Below are 18,222 nucleotides of genomic sequence, written 5' to 3'. Positions count from 1 at the left end.
GATCACATTATTTTATCTCATTTCACTCGACTAAGAAACCAATCACATTCTTATTCAATTTCATTCACACAGACACACAGTACACATAGTCATGACAAAGACAGGAAATCAAGAATTATAATCATGGTAATGATGGTATGGTTATTTTCAAGTTTATTTTTTTTACTTTATTTCTTTTCATCTTTCAACTTTATTTTTACATCGACTGAGCAAGTTCAGAACTTCAGAAAGAGTTTTTAGTTACTTTGAGTATGTTAAAAAAGACTTGCACTGGAATCTCTAGGAATGCCGGGAGCTTCTGGGTAAGGTTTTACTTTCGTTTTTCTCCTCCCCAGTCCACGGTACCCCCATGCATAGATCAATGCTGCCGCACATCCGCAAAGTTACAAGTGCCTAGAATCTTTTTAAGTATATACAGTTTACATTGCTTCTAGATATATAACTGAATAAAAATAGTTCACTTTCTACAAATCAGTGACGAATTCAGTTAACAGCTTTGGTTACGCGCGTGTCTGGTGTCACTGGTCGTGCCCTCACTCCCCACGATAATTAACCCCTGCGATATAAAAACTTATTGTTAATGCCCGAGCAAAAACTTGGTGGGCTCCAGTATCGTATCTTCCAAAATTTTCGCTCTCGTAATTGTTGTTACCAGAGCGCTTTGAAAGCTGACGGGAGCGAAATCGCTCGCCGCTCCCGTGTATTTTTTTCGCTGAACAGAAGCATGAATCTCCCAGCAGTTTCTAACAGTGTTTAAATTACTCAGTATTTGGCACTGTCATTGAGAGGTCATGTTTGGCCTGTCCCCATCTTGTGTTACTATACACCCCACACACTACAACAGCCACCTGGCACAGAAACATGTTAAGGGACAAAATACTTGGCAGGTTAACACAGTCATTATGTTGCTTGAATGCATCTGTGGTTAATACAATTTTAGAGCAGTGTCTTGTTCATGACACAAACCCCTCTTGGCTTCTATTACGAGGCATAGTCAAGCATAGCGATGGCAGCATTTTGTTACTCACACTGGCGTGTCACTTATTTATAGATAGCTGTCATTAAGTCTATGTGTTGAATAACTGATAATGTAATTTGTATTGTAAATGTATGTGGTGTGTATCTACTGCAGTATCAGTGTACATATATATTAAGCTGAAGATAAATAAAATGTCGTGCAGCACTTTTACATAAGGCATTCAACATGGCTGGAGTTGCATGTATAATTATATGAAAAACGATCATGTCGTGGTTCAGAGAAACACGCAATATAACGTGATTTCTTATTTATTTTCATCAAAACAAAACAGGATACATCTACATACAAGCACGCAAACAGGGCATATACATTGATCAACGATATCGATACAAGATATTTTACAATTAAAATTATAAATTAATACCAATAGCAACATTCAATACTACTTAACATGGTTAGGTAAATGTGAATATCACAAGCACAATTGATTCACCCCAAAAACGGGTACGGAACAGCATAACTCTCATAGGTGCAATGTGTGTATAGCCATGCATCTTTCCATCATCTTTCACTCTGTATACGACTTTTACAAAAATAGCTCTTTCTATTTTCATATCGATTGGCCTCGTATAAAACCTATCTTAGAAACAACAAGTAAGGTCACGTGAAAAGTGGCCCCTGCTTCTCAGATCGAGTACCATCCAATGTGGTGACGTGTCAAATTCATGTGCCATAAATTAATGGTATGTGGTAATGGAGCATAAGACCATCTTCATTGTTTTGAAAAGGTCATTTCAATCGAGGCAAGATTTTCTTGAATATATTATGCATCAATTCTTGGATTCTTCTCTCCTTTCTCCCTTTCTCATGCCTTGCCTCAAACTTAGATAAACTCTACACCTTCAAACTTAAAATCACCAATCTTTGTCTCATCCATCAGTATCTTGCCATCGATAGTAAAAGCCATGATGAACGCAGCTGCCGTTTCTGCATCTGCATTCTCCTCTGACTTGATCGCAACGATGATTTTATCCCCAGTACCGGGAATAAATTTAAACGACGAAAAGCCATGTGTTGGAATGATCTTGCCTATTTTTTTCATTTCTGAAAAAAACAAATGAAGATTTGAGACTTGAGATGTAACACTATTCATAAGAATTTATTATAAGATTCCAATACAGTTTTTCAATAGTTTGAACTACAGAATTTTGTATTTACACACCACTAAAGTTCACTATCATCTTTCCATCTCCTCTCATCTGTCTCTCTACCGGTGTGTGCGTGCGTGCGTGCGTGCGTGCGTGCGTGCGTGCGTGCGTGCGTGTGAGTGTGTGCATGCGTGTCTCTCTCACTCTGTCTCTCACTCTCTTTCTCTCTCTCTCTCTCTACCCTTATTCTTATATAGGGAAACTAAGTTCACCATCATTGAAAGAGCTTATGTGGTGAACATTTCAGCGTCATGCTCAGCATCTCACCGCAGTTCCTGAAGCTGTCGTCGCACGTGAACAACATGTTGGTGCCCCTGTTCTCGTCGTCGACGTCGTTGTACTGCTCATTGCTCGCGCGCCGCGGCAGGAAGAACCACCGCTGCCACACGTCGCTCCACACCGCCGACTCGTGGATGATGTAACCTGAAGCAGCAGCGACGCTCGAACGATCACACACACACACCCACAAGAGCACAGTAACGCACGCTAGTTGTAGGTCTTCCGCGCGACATACGACCATGAGATTGACGATACAGTGGAGAGGTCACACGGGAGCCCTGCGACACGTGCTAGTCAAGATTATGTCCCCAACGCGACACATGATCACGTGATTGACGACATGGGTGAGATTACAGAAGCCTCGAGATACACTCTAATCACAAGTTATCTGCCTGACAATCTCATATACAATCATGTGAATCTTAAGTAACAGTCTGTCAATCAATCAGGGTTGTCAAGGATTTCTTGATACAGTGAGGAGTTGTTTTATTTCATGAGAAATCCAAGTTAACCGACCTGTTACAATAACATAGTTTGTGTAAATACAACTGTGCAGTGCTTATTCGTTTCAATGTCATGCTTTCTAGCATCATGAGACGTTGATTAGACACTCACCAGTGTTGTTTATTCCCCCTGATTTCTTCAAGGCATTGTATTTTTCATGCCAGTCTAGATGCCGCACAACTCCTGATGGACTAATGGCTTTCACCCATTGTGGATTGGTGTTCAGTATCTTGCCGGCAACTGTCGTCCATTCCTTTCCCAGCCCACCCACGTACAAGGTTTTATCTTTCACGGTGGCCCACTCGCACTTAAATCCTACACGAATGTAAATGACAGACATGAGCCATAAGTAACATGCAAACCAAAGCTATACACTGTCACACAGGCCAAAGAACGGGTAAGAAACTTTTAGCAACATTCAGAATTCTTATTTTTCAAAACGTTTTGTTTGACCTAGTTTTATCAAATAGCATCTGTGTAACATCGTTTCACAAAGATATAAGTGTGTGTATTATTTGGCAAGGACAGTGTCCACCGATCCCAGGTCTATTAACCTAGTTTGATTTACCTTGCAGCCATATAGATGCTGTGCCACTCCTTTTACATACTGTACATCTATGCAGTAGTTTTACATGCAATGTACACCAAAGTAGTGACAATGCCAAAGTCCTGATTACTTTTCCATAACTTCCCAGTTCGTATTATAATATCGATAGTCAAAATAAACACTGCCATTTAAGTAAATCCACAAACCACTCCTTTGTGTGTAGACTCGTACATTCATTAAAATGATTCGTAAACCCATAAATGAAATCACGAGCATGTGTATACTAATGATGTATGCATGTGTATATTTGGTATAAAAATGGAAAGGAAGCTATGGCATTTGTCTTATTAAAGAAATAGTTTATGTACATATTACACAATGACATCATCCTTATAAAATACATAAGAGAAACGTAATTATGACTATGGCACTAATGCTAGGATGCCATACAGTGCATGAATGAATACTGAAAAGATATATAGTGAAAAATAGGACTGTTGTTAAGTGAATCAAACTTAAATTGATAGGATTAATATTCATAGTTCTAGTGGCTGCTGAATGGGGATAAAAAATGACTAGCATTGAAGATGACATCTGTTCCTGTAAACCGACCAGGCTCTCTGGCTGTTACACAGCATAGGAGCCTAACACCCTTCCATACGAAATGCCCGGTAGCTTGAAAACAAACTACGAATTTCGTAAAATTTCGTAAATAAAACAATGTATTACCACATTTGACCTCACCTGTTATATGTTTGCAACTATCGCATCACTTCTTAATTACTATTTACCTCCTAATAAACGTTAAAATAAGAGAATTTCGAACAGCTATACTATTTGAACGTTGTAAAATGCCATACTGGATGTTCTTATTATCTTTTTGTACTGTTTGCAATGTATTTTTCGCTACGTATGATGGGATATCTATGGGAAAATGGCGGCGTTTTTTTTAGTTTTATCTTATCAATTTATAAATAATTACTCGCTGACACATCAATACATGCTCAGTGATAGCGCACATATAATAAATCGAGGCTTGAAAGTACAGAGAAGCGGTAACAATCATAAAAAGTTAGATCATTTTACGTTTAATAGCAGCGCACGTCATGACGAACAATATTCTATTGCGTCGGCTTGTGACCCTCTCGACAAGGTAGTGTTAAGCGAGAAGGGAACTTGTGGCTACTGTTCCTGGTACCTACATATTATTTTACCATTTCACGTTTAAAACAAGTGCCGCGGAGCGACAGCGCTCATCTAACGTCTACTGCGGTGACTCTGTGGTGGAGTGGTGGGATTCTAGTAAACCCTGTTAGTCCCAAATGTGTTCACAAAATCGCCGAAACAGTGGAAGGCACAGGGATCGTATCAGGAACCTTCTCAAAGGAATGTTCGTTGGGATCGTTATGAAAGTTGCCACGAGATGGCGCGTACGTTTAAGTGTCTTCAGATTAAAGATGAAAGCTCCCATCGTACATAGTAGCAACAACTATTTGCAAGACAGAATAGGTAAGCACTCATCCATTTACCTACGCAAGCCTACGGGCTGCAATAGAGAGCTGCCACTGTAACCAATTAACGCAGGCAAAAACTACACCGTACCACCAACACATGCATGGCAGTAGCCTCTGGCAGTGGCATACCTTACATGTAACATACTGACAGTAACAGAATGCCATAGAAATTATACGATTTAAGGAGCATAAACCTTCTTTAACCAAATTTAGCTTTTGAAATTTTAGTGTGACATTGTAGCCTTATACATCCAGGCATGTATAGATTCTACTAGCAAACCCGGCAGTCAAATTCTTTCTAACAGTAAACAAATTTATCCATGTTTACCTCGCCTCTTGAGGGTCAAAAGGTTATCCGACACTTATTCTTCGCATGTCAGCAGAAAGTACATTTCATGGTCCTTTCAATAAAGCCATAAAAATGCTAGATCACCGCTGAAACAAAAAAGTTTTTCAATTGCTCCGTCAGACCATATCATCAGAAAATGTTAAAATCTGCCCTGTGCCCATTGACCTTTGCCTGTGACCTCCAATTTCGGCACAGTGATGGCTTTTCCTACCATGATGCTATCACCGACTATCACAAGCCTAGGTAGACTGTTTAGATTTGTGCCACAATTCTGCATTTCCTCCCTATACCTTAAGTTAAGGAGGGAATGTTCCCCCTTCTTTTACACCTCTTGACCTTTGACCCCCAGCTTCAACATCCCAACTCGTTTTGACAATCCCGCCCGACGTCCCGAATATCGTGACCGTACGTCAAGCGGTTAAGATTTGTGCCCACTTGTGCCCACGGACGGACGGACGCACGGCCGGACGCACGCTCATGCGATTCTACAAGCTGCATCTGACTATGTCAGATGAGCTAATAATTTGCAATACGTGCATGTATTACTGCCCTTCATGTATACCTTTGCCCGACTTTCCATTTCCATCTGGTAGGACTACCCAGGGAATTGCGATATCATTCTCTATCAGGTACACCACTCCAGTTCGATCGTCCACCGTGTAAAGCTTCCCGTCGAACACGACTAGTTCGCTGAGCTCCATTCCGCGGCCGCCCTGTGACAGGGTCTCCTTCAACGTGACTCGCTCTTCCCACTTAATCTGGATCTGATCGTGGTTTGCACTCAGCGTCAGGTGACCCTTCAAGAAGTGACTGAGCCACGTGAACTTCTCCACCTTGCTCTTCGAGTCGGTGTCGAGATCGGAGATGACGCCGATGCGATAACGCATGCTGCCGTCGGGCAGCACCTCGGGTCGCGATAGTGGGTACGTTGTGTTGTAGTGACTGCCGTCTGCGCACGGTTCCCGCGACGTCGGCAGTGCCGCCGCTACCGGCGCCTCGGCAGTTCTGAACATGTCGTCTTCATGGATGAAGGTTTTGAGCCGAGGCGAGTTGACACCGCGCGTGTATCGAGCGTCCGTGTTTGGAAGCAGGATAAAGAGCGCGCCCACCGTGATCAGGATGATGAACACTGGTACGATAACCCGCGGACGCGCGAGGTTGGTAATTCGTAACCTGATCAACCTGTTGCCAACGCGAAATGGCACAGGCGATTTTACAGCTTGCATCCAGTCGGAAGACATATTAATGCTGCCTCCACTGGCGTCGCTGTCGACTTCACCACTCTCGGGTCCGTCTGAAATGCTTATGGTCTCGAACGCACTCATCTACGGCTGATGATAGAAGTTTAGCGTATAGCGACTGCATTAAGCAAGCCGTATCTGCAAAACACTGCAGTTGCTAAAGTGAACACTTTCGTTACGTGGTAAGCGCCATCTTATTACCTCCGGTTTTACGATTTCGCGTGTTATGTTACTATATCCGTCTATAAAACAGCAGAAAATAATTAAGTAAGATATGTATTATTTACCATGTATTTATTTATATGTATATTTTTCATTTAAATACTATAAGTTTTACCAAATACTTAATAAGACGATCAAAACAATTCGCCTCACGTATATGTTTTGTATAAGATGGCAGCCGCCGTAGTAAGCAACGAGGGCTTATCGGAAAGCCAGGTTTGTACAGTACTGTACGTTTATGTGGATTTGCATTACATTTAACTGCAGATGCAGTGTCATTAAATATCTATGTTACTGTTCCAGGTGAAGAAAGCAGTCGAAGCGTTGTTAAAATTTCTCAACGGTAAATCAACCGATTCAACGGAGGGTCAACAAAACGTGCTACTCAACACGTTTACGCCGATCCAGCTGCAGTTTGTTCTTAAGAAGATACCGACAGCAATTAAACACAAATGCATCAAAATGCAAGTGTCTCGGTTATATAATAGGGAATACTCTGTCTTTAATTTAGAAAGCTAATAAAGCCCAAAAGTTTATGCCTAAGGCTAAAGTGTAAAGTTTACAAATTACATCTATCTTACTCTTAGTCTTACTATCTAATGTGTAGAGAGGTGAATCTGATTAGTTTTCCACCTTACTGTCCGTATGTGCCTGCTAACTAATTGAATTATTTTACATAATTTTAGGAAAATACCGCATCCACTGTACACCGATCAAACTGGTGTTTGTTTAATAGTATCGGACAAGGAACGTAACAAAAACGACGATCATGAGGAATTTTCACAGCAATATAAGGACAAGCTAGTGGCTGGTGGTGTCGAGCATGTGACAGAGGTAAGGCGTTGTGAGTAGAGGTGGATGATATATAATACTGATTCTTGCTACAATTCAATACTACGTCAATCAGTAATAGTTCATATAATTGTTGTGCCCAGTGTGGCTGAGAGGGTCTATGTCCCCCAGGGTACTGCCGGAACGTACCCTGGTACTATCTAATATGCCGGACCGTACCTCGCCTACTCCACTAACGAGTGGGAGTCGCCTACGCCTACTCCCTAACCCTAACCCTAACCCTAACCTAACCCTAACCATTTCAAATAGTTACCAGGGTACGCTCCGGGCCTTCCGGCAGTACCCTGGGGGACATAGACCCTATGAGCCCCAGTGTGTCTATTGTGTAATGTTGATTTAAATAGTATCACTGCAGACACTTTCTCTAACACTATTCTTAAAAGTAGTTTGAAGCCACAGCCATGGTGTGTGCGAGTAAGAGAACTAATAATGCTTCAATAACTGTCAGACGGTGAGGAGCTCTGTTACCGATGTATGGCACCGTCTTTAAATAAATAAATAACAGTTTGATAAAATTAAAAGAAGATAGCTAAATCAATATAAATCTTTGTGAATATATAAATATTAAAATTCATGTTTTAATAAAACAAATTAATAGGCATATACTTATTAATACGACGCTTCATCGCTTTGCCAGGTGATTCCATTTAAGCAGCTGCTGACAGAGTTTAGGACGTTTGAGTCGCGGAGGAAGCTGTGTCACTCATTTGATGTCTTCCTCGCTGATCGTAAGCTCATCAGCCAGCTACCTCACAATCTCGGCAAGGAGTTCTTTAACACAAAGAAGTACGCTATGTCTGGTGTCAGTCTCATCTCTAGAGATTATTGCTCAGACCTTTGTCCCAAATTCATAGATATACTTATGAAATTTCTCTGGATCTTCATTAGCGACCATGGTTATGTTATTCGAATTTATCTCTTTTTGTGACGATGGTGTTTCTGATTGAACTGTATCTTAGACTGTTTTTTGAGCTATTTGCATTGATTCACGTAACTGAATATGAATTCAACCATTTACCATTTTTACACCATCTCTCTCCAGAATGCCACATCCAGTCAATCTGGACGTGGCCAACTTTAAGGGCGAAATCTACAAGGCTCTCAATAAGACCTATTGCACCATGTCAGGCAGTGGTTCCTGCAGGTGAATACTTTTAAATTCAGGAAATGGCTATTTAATTCTACGGTGTTTCTCCTTCAGTTTACTGTGTGATTGATACTGCTGAAGGAGAAGAGTTATAGAATCATGGGGCAGGAAGCTTGATCACCAGAAATATATAGCTCGAGTGAATTCTCTCTCACAGAGAATTCCCTCAGACGCAATGTAATTATTACTATATGAAACTCGCCTCACCTCTAGTTTTACTGGCTTCATGCTGGCATTGTGTGTATTGCAGCACGTTTGTTGTCGGGCACTGCGGACAGAGCGTGACGGATGTTGTGGAGAATGTGGTAGCGTGCGTGGAGAAGTTACGTATCGTCGTGCCCGGCGGCTGGTCGAACGTACGCTCGATGAACATCAAGACCCACAAGTCTCCTGCTCTACCGTTCTACTGTTCCATGGGTAAGCGTGTGTCAGACATACTCGGTCACATGTGCGCGTGGCGTGACACACAGGATTTATATGTAGTTCTGTGATGAACATCTGCATAGCTGTTGTGTGCATACATTCCTCGGCCTGTGTGGCATATCTATGTGGTACATATGTGTTTCCCCTGGCCAAAAAGGTCTGTGAGGTGGTAAATGTTTTTTGGTGTGTTTGCGCGTTTTGAAGTCCTAGCAAATGGAGCACCGAAGATGCTCGCCCAGCTAGGGGGTCCGGGGGCATGTCCCCTCGGGAAATTTTTGAAAAAATGGTGCAATTTGGTGCATTCTAAGCTATTCTGAACACATGATTGTGTAATATTTTCGTCAGCAAGGCGGTGTTTTGGAGAAATTTCTGTGTGGCGGCTGAGAATTTGAGCGAGCCGCCTCGCTCGTGTCAATGCAGAGGAAACACTGCATAAGCTGTATTTGGTGCCTCACTCTGTGTGGCATATGCAGTTCTATGTAAAATGTTGATGTGTAGATGCATTTAAAGCCATTTATATGTGTCTGTCACATATGGAGTAAGGTGTGTAAGAATGTGATTGATGTGCATAGATGGGAATTATAATGTGACTGAATTTGTTGCTAGCTTCGGCTGATGATGTGACATTAGACATGGAGATTGAAGCCTTATCTGAGGATGAGCCAGAAGATGTCACCACCATCACATGGGGAAAGGTTCAGGTAAGCCTTTTGGTTGTTACTTGTTAATAGTGGTGTGCGGTATTATCGGTATACCGGTATATCGCGGTAAAAACTCAAAATAATACGTATCGCGATACATTATCGCCGTACCGATTCCCCCTACCCCCCGCCCGCGGCGGTGCGGTGCCGGCGGGGGAGCGGGATACTTGCAGTTTAGTCTGACTTGTAAACGGGAGCGCATTCTAATACGCCTCGTTCCTGAACGTAGACGGGGTATCCAAAACATCTAAAGCCGAGGGCATGAACTCCCTCAACGCATGATTCGCCACACGAACAAAAACTGGGACAGTCTAAGAAATTGATTGCGGGATGTAGCGCAGCCCAGTGTTTTTATGACCGCATAACAATAAGTTCATAAGTTGCAGGGGTTATCGTGGGGAGTGAGGGCACGACCAGTGACACCTGACACCCACGTAATCAAAGCTGAGTTCATCACTGAATTCGGCACCTTTCTTTACGTAGAATGTGGACCATTTTGATTCAGTTAGATATCTAGAAGCAATGTAAACTGTATATACTGAAAGATTCTAGGCACTTGTAACTTTGTGGTTGTGCGGCAGCATTGATCTATGCATGGGGGTACCGTGGACTGGGCAGGAGAAAAACGAAAGTAAAACCTTTCCCAGAAGCTCCCCCGGCATTCCTAGAGCTTGAAACATATTATTTGACCAACTCGAGTTAAGTTACATTTATGCTGTTAATGCCAATGGTTATTTTTATATACTATTTTATTACTCACTGCTAGTAAATAAGCAGACCACCAACTTTTTGTGCAGGGCCACCAACTTTCTGAAGTTGGTGGTCCTGCTGTCCACTAGGGTCCCGTTGTCAGAAACAAAGTTAGTCTTAACATTAGTCTTAACATTAACTTCCACTCGTTAAAGGCATAATAGGCCCATTGATTATACAAAGTTGACGAATGCTACAGTAACTGGCACCTTCTGTAGTTAATAAGTACATTACCTTATAGTCAAACTCGTATTAGTTTGTCCAATATCACTGCTAATTACTAAGAAATGTCGAATTGAAATCCATAAATCTGGTAATCTGGCGCCAACGCTAAATTGGTTGCCAAGCAAAATAGCCTCGAATTCGGTTAGGCAACGTCACATGTTGCTACGGGTGTTTAGCAGAGAATTGTTTGTCCCGGGATGCTTATATACGACTAATGAGCTAGTAGAATGTATCTCTGGGTGTATTCTCGGTATTGAGGCACAATTAAGTAAATAATCGTGGGTGCTAATGAACGGGTACCCACATGTCTTCAATTTCAGACAGGTGTATTCGTTTGACCAATATATGTAAATACGCGTAGTGCCTTCTGCTTTCCATGTTTAGTCTGTGGCTGTGGTTAGTCTGTGATCCTCCCATAGCGTTGGCCCCCAACACAGCCTACTTCATTATCACGAGCGTCTGTGATTCGTACGTGGATTCCACGTTCATTACAATCAGAGCTACTGTTACGTATACAGTTACGGTACTGTACTATCGCTAGCATTGCGTACGGCCGAGCAAAAATGCATGCGTGCGTGCGTGCATGCTTGCGAAAATGTCCGGTGGACTATAAATTTCGAAGTATGCGGTTTCGAAACTGTAAACAAGTCAGTCAACTGATTTCGTGGACTGCGGATTTCAGACATTTCTTAGTAACCAGCAGTGATATTGGACAAACTAATACGCGTTTGGCTATAAGGTAATGTACTTATTAACTACACAAGGTGCCAGTTACTCTAGCATTCGTTAAAATTGCATAATCGATGGGCCTATTATGCCTTTAACCGTTGACAGAAACATCGTAATGTTACAAAAACGAAAAATCCTCGCAAATATCCTCTTAACATTACGTGAGCCCAGACCCTCTCGTAACTTTAATATTAAGTTGAAAATAACACATTTACACTACGAATTACAATTATAGTGATATTATATTTTATAATAATGAATAAAATGTGTGTTTTTCTTGAAAAACACGTCAAAATTATTCATTACCTACCGCTAATAAAACAAAACAATACATTTACAAATGGCGTATGACATTTGTTCTCTTGTTTTAAAGGTTTGCCACGCTTGCCACGACTCTCGCGTTACAGTGTGAGAATTTGTCTTGTTGTGCAGAATAAATTCATGACCACGTCGTTTTTCATCAAATATTATTTATATGTGGTTAGCCATCATAATATGCATAAATTACTGTGATGTACAATAAATGTGTATGAATTTGAAATTTGTGATCGATTCTCATGAAGTTCCTGTTATCGTAAGTTTTCTAATAGCTGCGATGTCTTTCTGTCAACGCTCCTCGCGTACATTAACATTAGTCGTAAGGCCAAACAAAAAAATACCTTTGGTTCGGGTCACATGGATTGTGAAAATTAGGGTAGGGTGGTAGGTATAACATTTTTTTTCCCTGCAAAAACATGGGTAGGCAGGAATATAATTTTTTTTTCCACAAGTTAAATATAGGAATATAATTTGAACGAGCGAGTAACCGAAGTGTGGCACAGCGCGTTCCACAGCGTGTGCGCATGTAAAATGCATCGATCTGTGGCGTGTAGAAAATATCACACGTGTTTGATATTTTCTTCCACGTGTGGAAGATTGAACAGCGTCTGCGGAGTGGCTGTGTAAAGTTCCACACCGTCTCTATGTAACCGACCAATAGCAGGAGGTCAAGCGAGTCACGTGATCTTAACTTGTGGTTGCAGCGCGGCATTGATTGAGGTACAGGGGGGTGGGGCATTGTTTAAGTCGCGTTCATTGAATATGTAGGGGGTGACCACCGCTGGGATGAGCCTGAGGGCGACAGTAAAACTCTCTTGGAATTGTGAAAAAGCTGCAAAAGGGTTGTAGCCTGCTTTGCCACTCAATTACATAATTTAACCCATGCATCAGGTGCCGTTTTGTGCAGCCGCGCGACTATTATACTTGGCAGTAATTAATTGGTATATGTGTAATAATATTGTAGTCCAACAGAGGGGGTTGGCTAGCCCCCCCCCCCTAAATCCACCACTACACACGCGCGCGCACGCACGCACTCCTGCATAATATTCCGGTAGAGAAGTATCAAAATAAGGTAGGTAAACTTTATTAATTTTGCTGAAACGACACCATGGTTTTCCTATTTCAGCGTTGTACGCTCTGTGGTTAATGGGCTCTTGATAGTACGCGATCGATCGCGTACATCAAAGCCGGCCGCAGCGCCATACGACCTTCAGGCTCTGTTTATGAAGTAGCCGGCCCAGGCTCTATACGACTGTTTCACGTTGTAGGAAAAATATTTTGGAACTCTCTTTAGGTAAATAAAATGACAAGAGTCGGATATTTGAATATGTATGATCGGCAGGCGGTATCTTTTATTTTATTTTTTCTTGAAACCCTCTAAAAGTGACCACAGTCGCACATTTTTCACTCCGAAATGTGAAGTGCGGGCGGGTGACCCGAACCAAAGGTAATTTTTTGGTCGGCCTAAGTGTTATCTTAGCATTAACATTAGCATTAACTTTACGATGTTTCTGACAACGGGCCCTAGGTTTTCAGCCAAAATTCGAACCCTGGTAAACCATTTCCCCTGCACCGTGTTGGACTCACGTGTCAGTTTCGTGTACATTCAGTATACGTCGTTATATGAATTCTGATTCGTTGCTTGTCAGTTGATGATCGGGTTATGTAACAGTTTGGTAAATTTATTCATTCGGATTTGAAATGAATTATTATTAAGTAACCATTCATTTAAAAGTATTGTTTATATTTACAAAAAGTAAAAATTCAATTCATTATCAGTGATCATATAATTGAAGCTTATTTATGAATAAAGGTATTATAACAAAAATATTTATAGATTGCAAATTTCTAAACTTCATTGAATGATTTTGAATTTGTGGCCAGTGACTTGACTGAAGTTAGAATTATCTTGATAAAATCAGTAAACAAAATTGCTGTGTTAATTTATTTTTTATTGATCTTTTCCTCATTTTACTACAAAAAAGTAGGGCAACTTGCCAAGTGAATATTGCTATAGGGCAAGTGATTTTCAGTTTAACTTGCCCTGGACTTTCAAAGTTAACGTAGAGCCCTGCACACGCATACGTATACAATAAGATAACCTGCTTGTTTGAATTGTTGTGTTGAGTACTATTAAAGCTCAGTCTGACTCTGAACATTTTACACTATTTTTCTTGATAGCAGCAACAGGTAAAGATGAGTAATAATATACAAAAATTTTGGCGATACCCATCACTACTTGTTAATGGTTTGTTTTTCATTTGTTTTGTGTGCTTATGGCTTTATATAGTCACTGTAATATTTTTTTACCTGGCAACATTAAAGCGACACTCAAATTAATTATTGTATATTTTGATTTAATTTGATGTGTTTTTTGGCTGCAGGTTAGCAAAGATGGAATTGTAAAAGTTATGACAAAGGCAAAGTTGCCTCCGAAAGGATTTAAATGCAAGTTTTTATATTATCGTCGTAGCAATCAATAGAAAACTTGTGACCTTCATCATTACTTGTAGTAATGCTGACTTATTATGCTGTGGTACCGTAGGCGGCAATTGTGATTTATAGTTCCAAATTTTCTGTGTTGTTAGCATAATCTATACTACCACTAACATCATTGGCATTATATTTATTATAACTTTGAATAGATAACTATATTCATTATTTTTGTTTGATCGTTCTCAATCCATTGCTGTTGTTTAGCTGCTGATGATTCAAAAAAGAAAAAGAGAGGAAAGAGGATGCAGAAGAAGACAGAGAAGTTACGACAGCCGCAGGAGAGAAGCCCGTCTGAGGAGAAGCTGACGCAGAAGTTGCCAGTGAAGAGAAAATCGGAGGAAGAAGACACTAATGACCATGCAATGACAAAGAGCCAAAAGGTAGCTAAGCCTGTGAGCGTGGCAGTGAAACATTCCGACAAGAAGACGAGAAGGACTCCGGTTAAGGAAAGCCAGAAATCAAATGTTGACCTGGAAACTGCTGTAGCTGCTCCAGAGCAGATACCAGTGGCAGCAGGAAAGAAGGATGCCCACATGCTTAAGAATCAAGAAGCTGAAGATGACACTGTGCACCGAGAAAGTGACAAAACAGAGAAGCATGAGAAGTCTGATGAAGCTGTGGATGTCATGGTAGAGCATTCTGGCAAGAAGAAGAAGCAAATGACTCCAGCTAGAGGGGCCGGTAACATGACAGCAAAACCGAGTGGTATACTAGTTGAGAAGGTATTGCCGACAGGGGAAAATGAGGGAGTCAAAACGCCTAAACATAAGGGAACAGGAAACGACAGCGCGCATACACAAAAATCTCCAGCGGAAAGGGAAAGGAAGTTGTCCCCGAAAATCGGGGGAACGCCAGAAGCAAAGACATTAGTGAAAGCAGAGGGGTCGGAACTCCAAATGCCTAAGCGCAAGGAAGATAAAAAGAACAGTTCTCCCACATGCCCAGCGACTGAGGAAACAAAGAAGCATCGCAAATCTTCCGCGTCTGCAGAAGGTGACCGGAAGCAGCCACAGGCGCCGTCTACCAAGAAAATCACCAAGTTTAGTCCCAGGGTGACGAGGAGCTCTGCCCAGACTTCCGTCGCTGCGGTTGCAGAAAGTGCCACAGAAACGCCAAGAGCAGTCAAAGCGCGTGCCGCAAAGTCAACAAGCTTTGAGAAGCCAACATCGACGCCACAACACAATGAGGGCGGCAAGACGAAAACACCTAGGACCTCCCTGAAAGCAGCAAGGCCTCAGAGGAAAGGTATGACACTGAGACGCAAGTCTGTCATCTGAATACAGCCGGCAGTGATGCTAGCTTGAAAGCTGTGACTGTTGGTTGGCGTAAGAAGAAGTAAGAGGGAAGAGAATTAATGTATTGAATTAATTTTTGCGCCAATGTCTTGCTCAATGCAAATTTTCTGACAAACTATAAATAACTGTTCAGCTACAGTCTGCAGTACAATTTTACGGGGGTGGAATGTAGTTGAATACACCAGTTTGGTATGACATTTCTGGTTATGATAATGCAACAATATAAACCAGTTTTATTATTCAACATATATACTGCATTGTACAGTTTTTATAAATTACCGTTTTCTATATTCTCGAAGACACAAGAATACACTATCTTCGATAAAGATCTGAGCGCGTCTGTGGACCACATAGATTTTCCTCAATCAGTATACATTCCCCATTAGTACCCCTGCGTGATGTTCGTTGACGTTGCGTGCGAGCTCGTTAGCTGAAATCCGACGAGCTTTAGGAGTTCGTGGCAGTTGTTTTCGATGACGTGTATGAGCGGGGGGCGCATGCGGGTGCGCCACGCAAGCGATGTAGCCGTCGAGTTCCTCCTGAACTGTCCATTGCGGCGCTCCTTGGCCGCGAACAACACCGACGTCTCGTTGTTTGTGTTGTCGCGGATCCACCGCATCGTCGCGTCGCTCATCGCCATGCCGACGAACGTGTACATGCGTCGTGCGGTGGCGAGCGGTCGCGCGGCGAGGTCCTCGTAGCGTAGCCGCATGTACGCGTGCGGCGACGAGCGTGCCAGCGTCTCCCCCGCGCGCACGTCCGCCAGCATGCCGCGGCACAGCCACGAGGAATCGCGCATGGACGTCACGCCGCGCCCGCCCATCCACGACGCGATCATGCCGCGAGGGTCGCGCACCAAGTGGATGACCTTCAGGTCGACGTCGTCGCTGAAGGTCGCGACGAGGTCGGCGATCTCGGCGACCCTAACGCGGATCGTCTTGATGGCGACGTGTTCGTGACGCCGGCACAGACGGGTGAGGAAGTCCGGGTCTGCATGCTCGACGATGCGTCGCGACAGGGGGCGCTTGTCATCGTCGTGCATCATGGCGTCGCGAACCGCGCGGGAGGCCGTCAGGAGGTCGGTTCGCGGTGCGTAGTAGCGGCTGCCGTTGCATCGTGCGAGGGCGCGCAGCACGTCAAGCTTGAGAGGCGTACCGCCCACCCGGCCGAACCGCCTCGTCTGCCGAGAGATGTTCTTGTGGTCGAAGAGGCCGTGCAGAGGCTCGTAGATGTAGAAGATTCGCGGGTCGCTGTTGAATATCTCGCCAGTGAACGAGGAGCCTGTGGAGGAAGGGGAATGTATCGAGATATTGCAGCATGCAAGGTTAAGTTGGCTCACATTAAAACATTCACCAATATTATGAGACGTTCTAAAGATGTGCAAAACAGAATTTGATAGGAAGCTTGCATAAATATGATTGATTGTGGCCAAGCCTCCTCTGCTTGCATTTGTTCGTATGGTATAAGCATGAGCTATTGAACTAGTATTAGGAGAAATCTAAAGAGATTGCTCACCGGATCTATATCTTGATACGATTATGATCACTTTCCGGTGTGCTTTTGTAGGTTCATTGCTGTTTTCTGTAGAAGCATTGACCATCAAGACGTCACCACGTCCTGTAAGCATTCACAACACAGTAACATCGCAATTAATTAGTTCTTATATAGTAACTTTATAATAAAAAAAAAATCTTTTCTGATTTTTTATGCGTGAATATAGTTGACCACAAGTTTTCTTACCTGTTCCCGTGTGTGCAAACTTGTTAAATATAAGCCAGTACTCTGTGTTGAGCACCGTGAACACACTAAAGGCAACAAGTCCCGTCACAATGACAAAGTTCAACAGCTTGCAATTATTGCGCATTCTGGCACTCGGCGTGTGCGTCCGTCCAACAACAACCAGCACTTTCAGAGTGACTGAGACCGGTCGGACTGACTGTCAAGTATTGATGCGGGCATGACCAGTCAATCGCATAAACACCAGCGCAACCAGTTGTGCTGGTTCTTGAACCGTAAACGTGGTTATCATCGGCGCTGTGATCAGCTTAGCCGAGAGCAACGCCCGGACATGTCGTGTCTTTATTAAAACTATAATTATAATAATAATACAGGCCCGTAGCCAGCTTTATATTGGGGGGGGGGTTCGTTTTTCAATGTTGGCAATTTGCTCGGCAGGGGCGTGTACAGGATTTGTACCAGGGGTGGGTCTAACCGTAACCCAAAGTTGCGAGCACGCGAAGGGGAGGTCTGGGTGGCCCTCCCCCAGAAAATTTTTAAAATTAGACCCCCTCAGATGCGTTTTCTGCACGAGCAAGGGGGGGTCCGGACTCCCTGGACCCCCCCTGTACACGACCCTGCTCGGGCGCGAAACGACCAGGCGAGGAAGCCAAGCGACCGAGCGGGGGGAGGGTGTCGGAGGGGGTGTTCACTGTTCAACCTCCCG

At 42.9% G+C, this 18,222-nt stretch overlaps 3 protein-coding genes across 3 annotated transcripts; 1 reads left to right on the top strand and 2 right to left on the bottom strand.

The window, feature by feature from the left end:
* Positions 1-1,246: 1,246 nt before the first annotated feature.
* LOC106809376 (soluble calcium-activated nucleotidase 1-like) lies at positions 1,247-6,803 on the bottom strand. Its single transcript, XM_014812442.1, has 4 exons — positions 5,943-6,803; positions 3,082-3,285; positions 2,455-2,610; positions 1,247-2,083 (listed from the first exon to the last, which is right to left on the bottom strand). Exons 1-4 carry the CDS (start codon positions 6,703-6,705, stop codon positions 1,863-1,865), a joined length of 1,344 nt encoding a protein of 447 aa, XP_014667928.1. The 5' UTR covers positions 6,706-6,803; the 3' UTR covers positions 1,247-1,862.
* A 192-nt stretch (positions 6,804-6,995) lies between these two features.
* Positions 6,996-16,027, top strand: LOC106809375 (ribosomal L1 domain-containing protein 1-like). The gene is made up of 9 exons (XM_014812440.1): positions 6,996-7,059; positions 7,147-7,307; positions 7,530-7,677; positions 8,333-8,481; positions 8,738-8,839; positions 9,093-9,259; positions 9,872-9,966; positions 14,373-14,436; positions 14,689-16,027. The coding sequence occupies exons 1-9, from the start codon at positions 7,015-7,017 to the stop codon at positions 15,759-15,761; spliced, it is 2,004 nt and encodes a 667-aa protein (XP_014667926.1). The 5' UTR covers positions 6,996-7,014; the 3' UTR covers positions 15,762-16,027.
* LOC106809377 (carbohydrate sulfotransferase 1-like) lies at positions 15,984-17,933 on the bottom strand. Its single transcript, XM_014812443.1, has 3 exons — positions 17,520-17,933; positions 17,295-17,396; positions 15,984-17,060 (listed from the first exon to the last, which is right to left on the bottom strand). Exons 1-3 carry the CDS (start codon positions 17,641-17,643, stop codon positions 16,162-16,164), a joined length of 1,125 nt encoding a protein of 374 aa, XP_014667929.1. The 5' UTR covers positions 17,644-17,933; the 3' UTR covers positions 15,984-16,161.
* Positions 17,934-18,222: the final 289 nt, after the last annotated feature.

Source organism: Priapulus caudatus, unplaced genomic scaffold (genome assembly GCF_000485595.1).
Source record: "Priapulus caudatus unplaced genomic scaffold, Priapulus_caudatus-5.0.1 Scaffold349, whole genome shotgun sequence".
NCBI classification, from domain to species: domain Eukaryota; kingdom Metazoa; phylum Priapulida; class Priapulimorpha; order Priapulimorphida; family Priapulidae; genus Priapulus; species Priapulus caudatus.
Note: the sequence above shows the minus strand (reverse complement) of the source record. Positions and strands in the feature narration are given on the sequence as shown.

Excerpts from the sequence above, each read along its gene's own strand:
- LOC106809376 (XM_014812442.1), bottom strand. The coding sequence starts at position 6,705 with ATGAGTGCGTTCGAGACCATAAGCATTTCAGACGGACCCGAGAGTGGT. Across the intron at positions 2,611-3,081 it reads AGGGGGAATAAACAACACTG|GTTACATCATCCACGAGTCG; the intron begins GTGAGTGTCTAA and ends CTGCTGCTTCAG. Across the intron at positions 2,084-2,454 it reads CGACAGCTTCAGGAACTGCG|AAATGAAAAAAATAGGCAAG; the intron begins GTGAGATGCTGA and ends TGTTTTTTTCAG.
- LOC106809375 (XM_014812440.1), top strand. The coding sequence starts at position 7,015 with ATGGCAGCCGCCGTAGTAAGCAACGAGGGCTTATCGGAAAGCCAG. Across the intron at positions 7,060-7,146 it reads AGGGCTTATCGGAAAGCCAG|GTGAAGAAAGCAGTCGAAGC; the intron begins GTTTGTACAGTA and ends TTACTGTTCCAG. Across the intron at positions 8,840-9,092 it reads TCAGGCAGTGGTTCCTGCAG|CACGTTTGTTGTCGGGCACT; the intron begins GTGAATACTTTT and ends TGTGTATTGCAG.
- LOC106809377 (XM_014812443.1), bottom strand. The coding sequence starts at position 17,643 with ATGCGCAATAATTGCAAGCTGTTGAACTTTGTCATTGTGACGGGACTT. Across the intron at positions 17,397-17,519 it reads GTTTGCACACACGGGAACAG|GACGTGGTGACGTCTTGATG; the intron begins GTAAGAAAACTT and ends GAATGCTTACAG. Across the intron at positions 17,061-17,294 it reads CGTATCAAGATATAGATCCG|GCTCCTCGTTCACTGGCGAG; the intron begins GTGAGCAATCTC and ends CTTCCTCCACAG.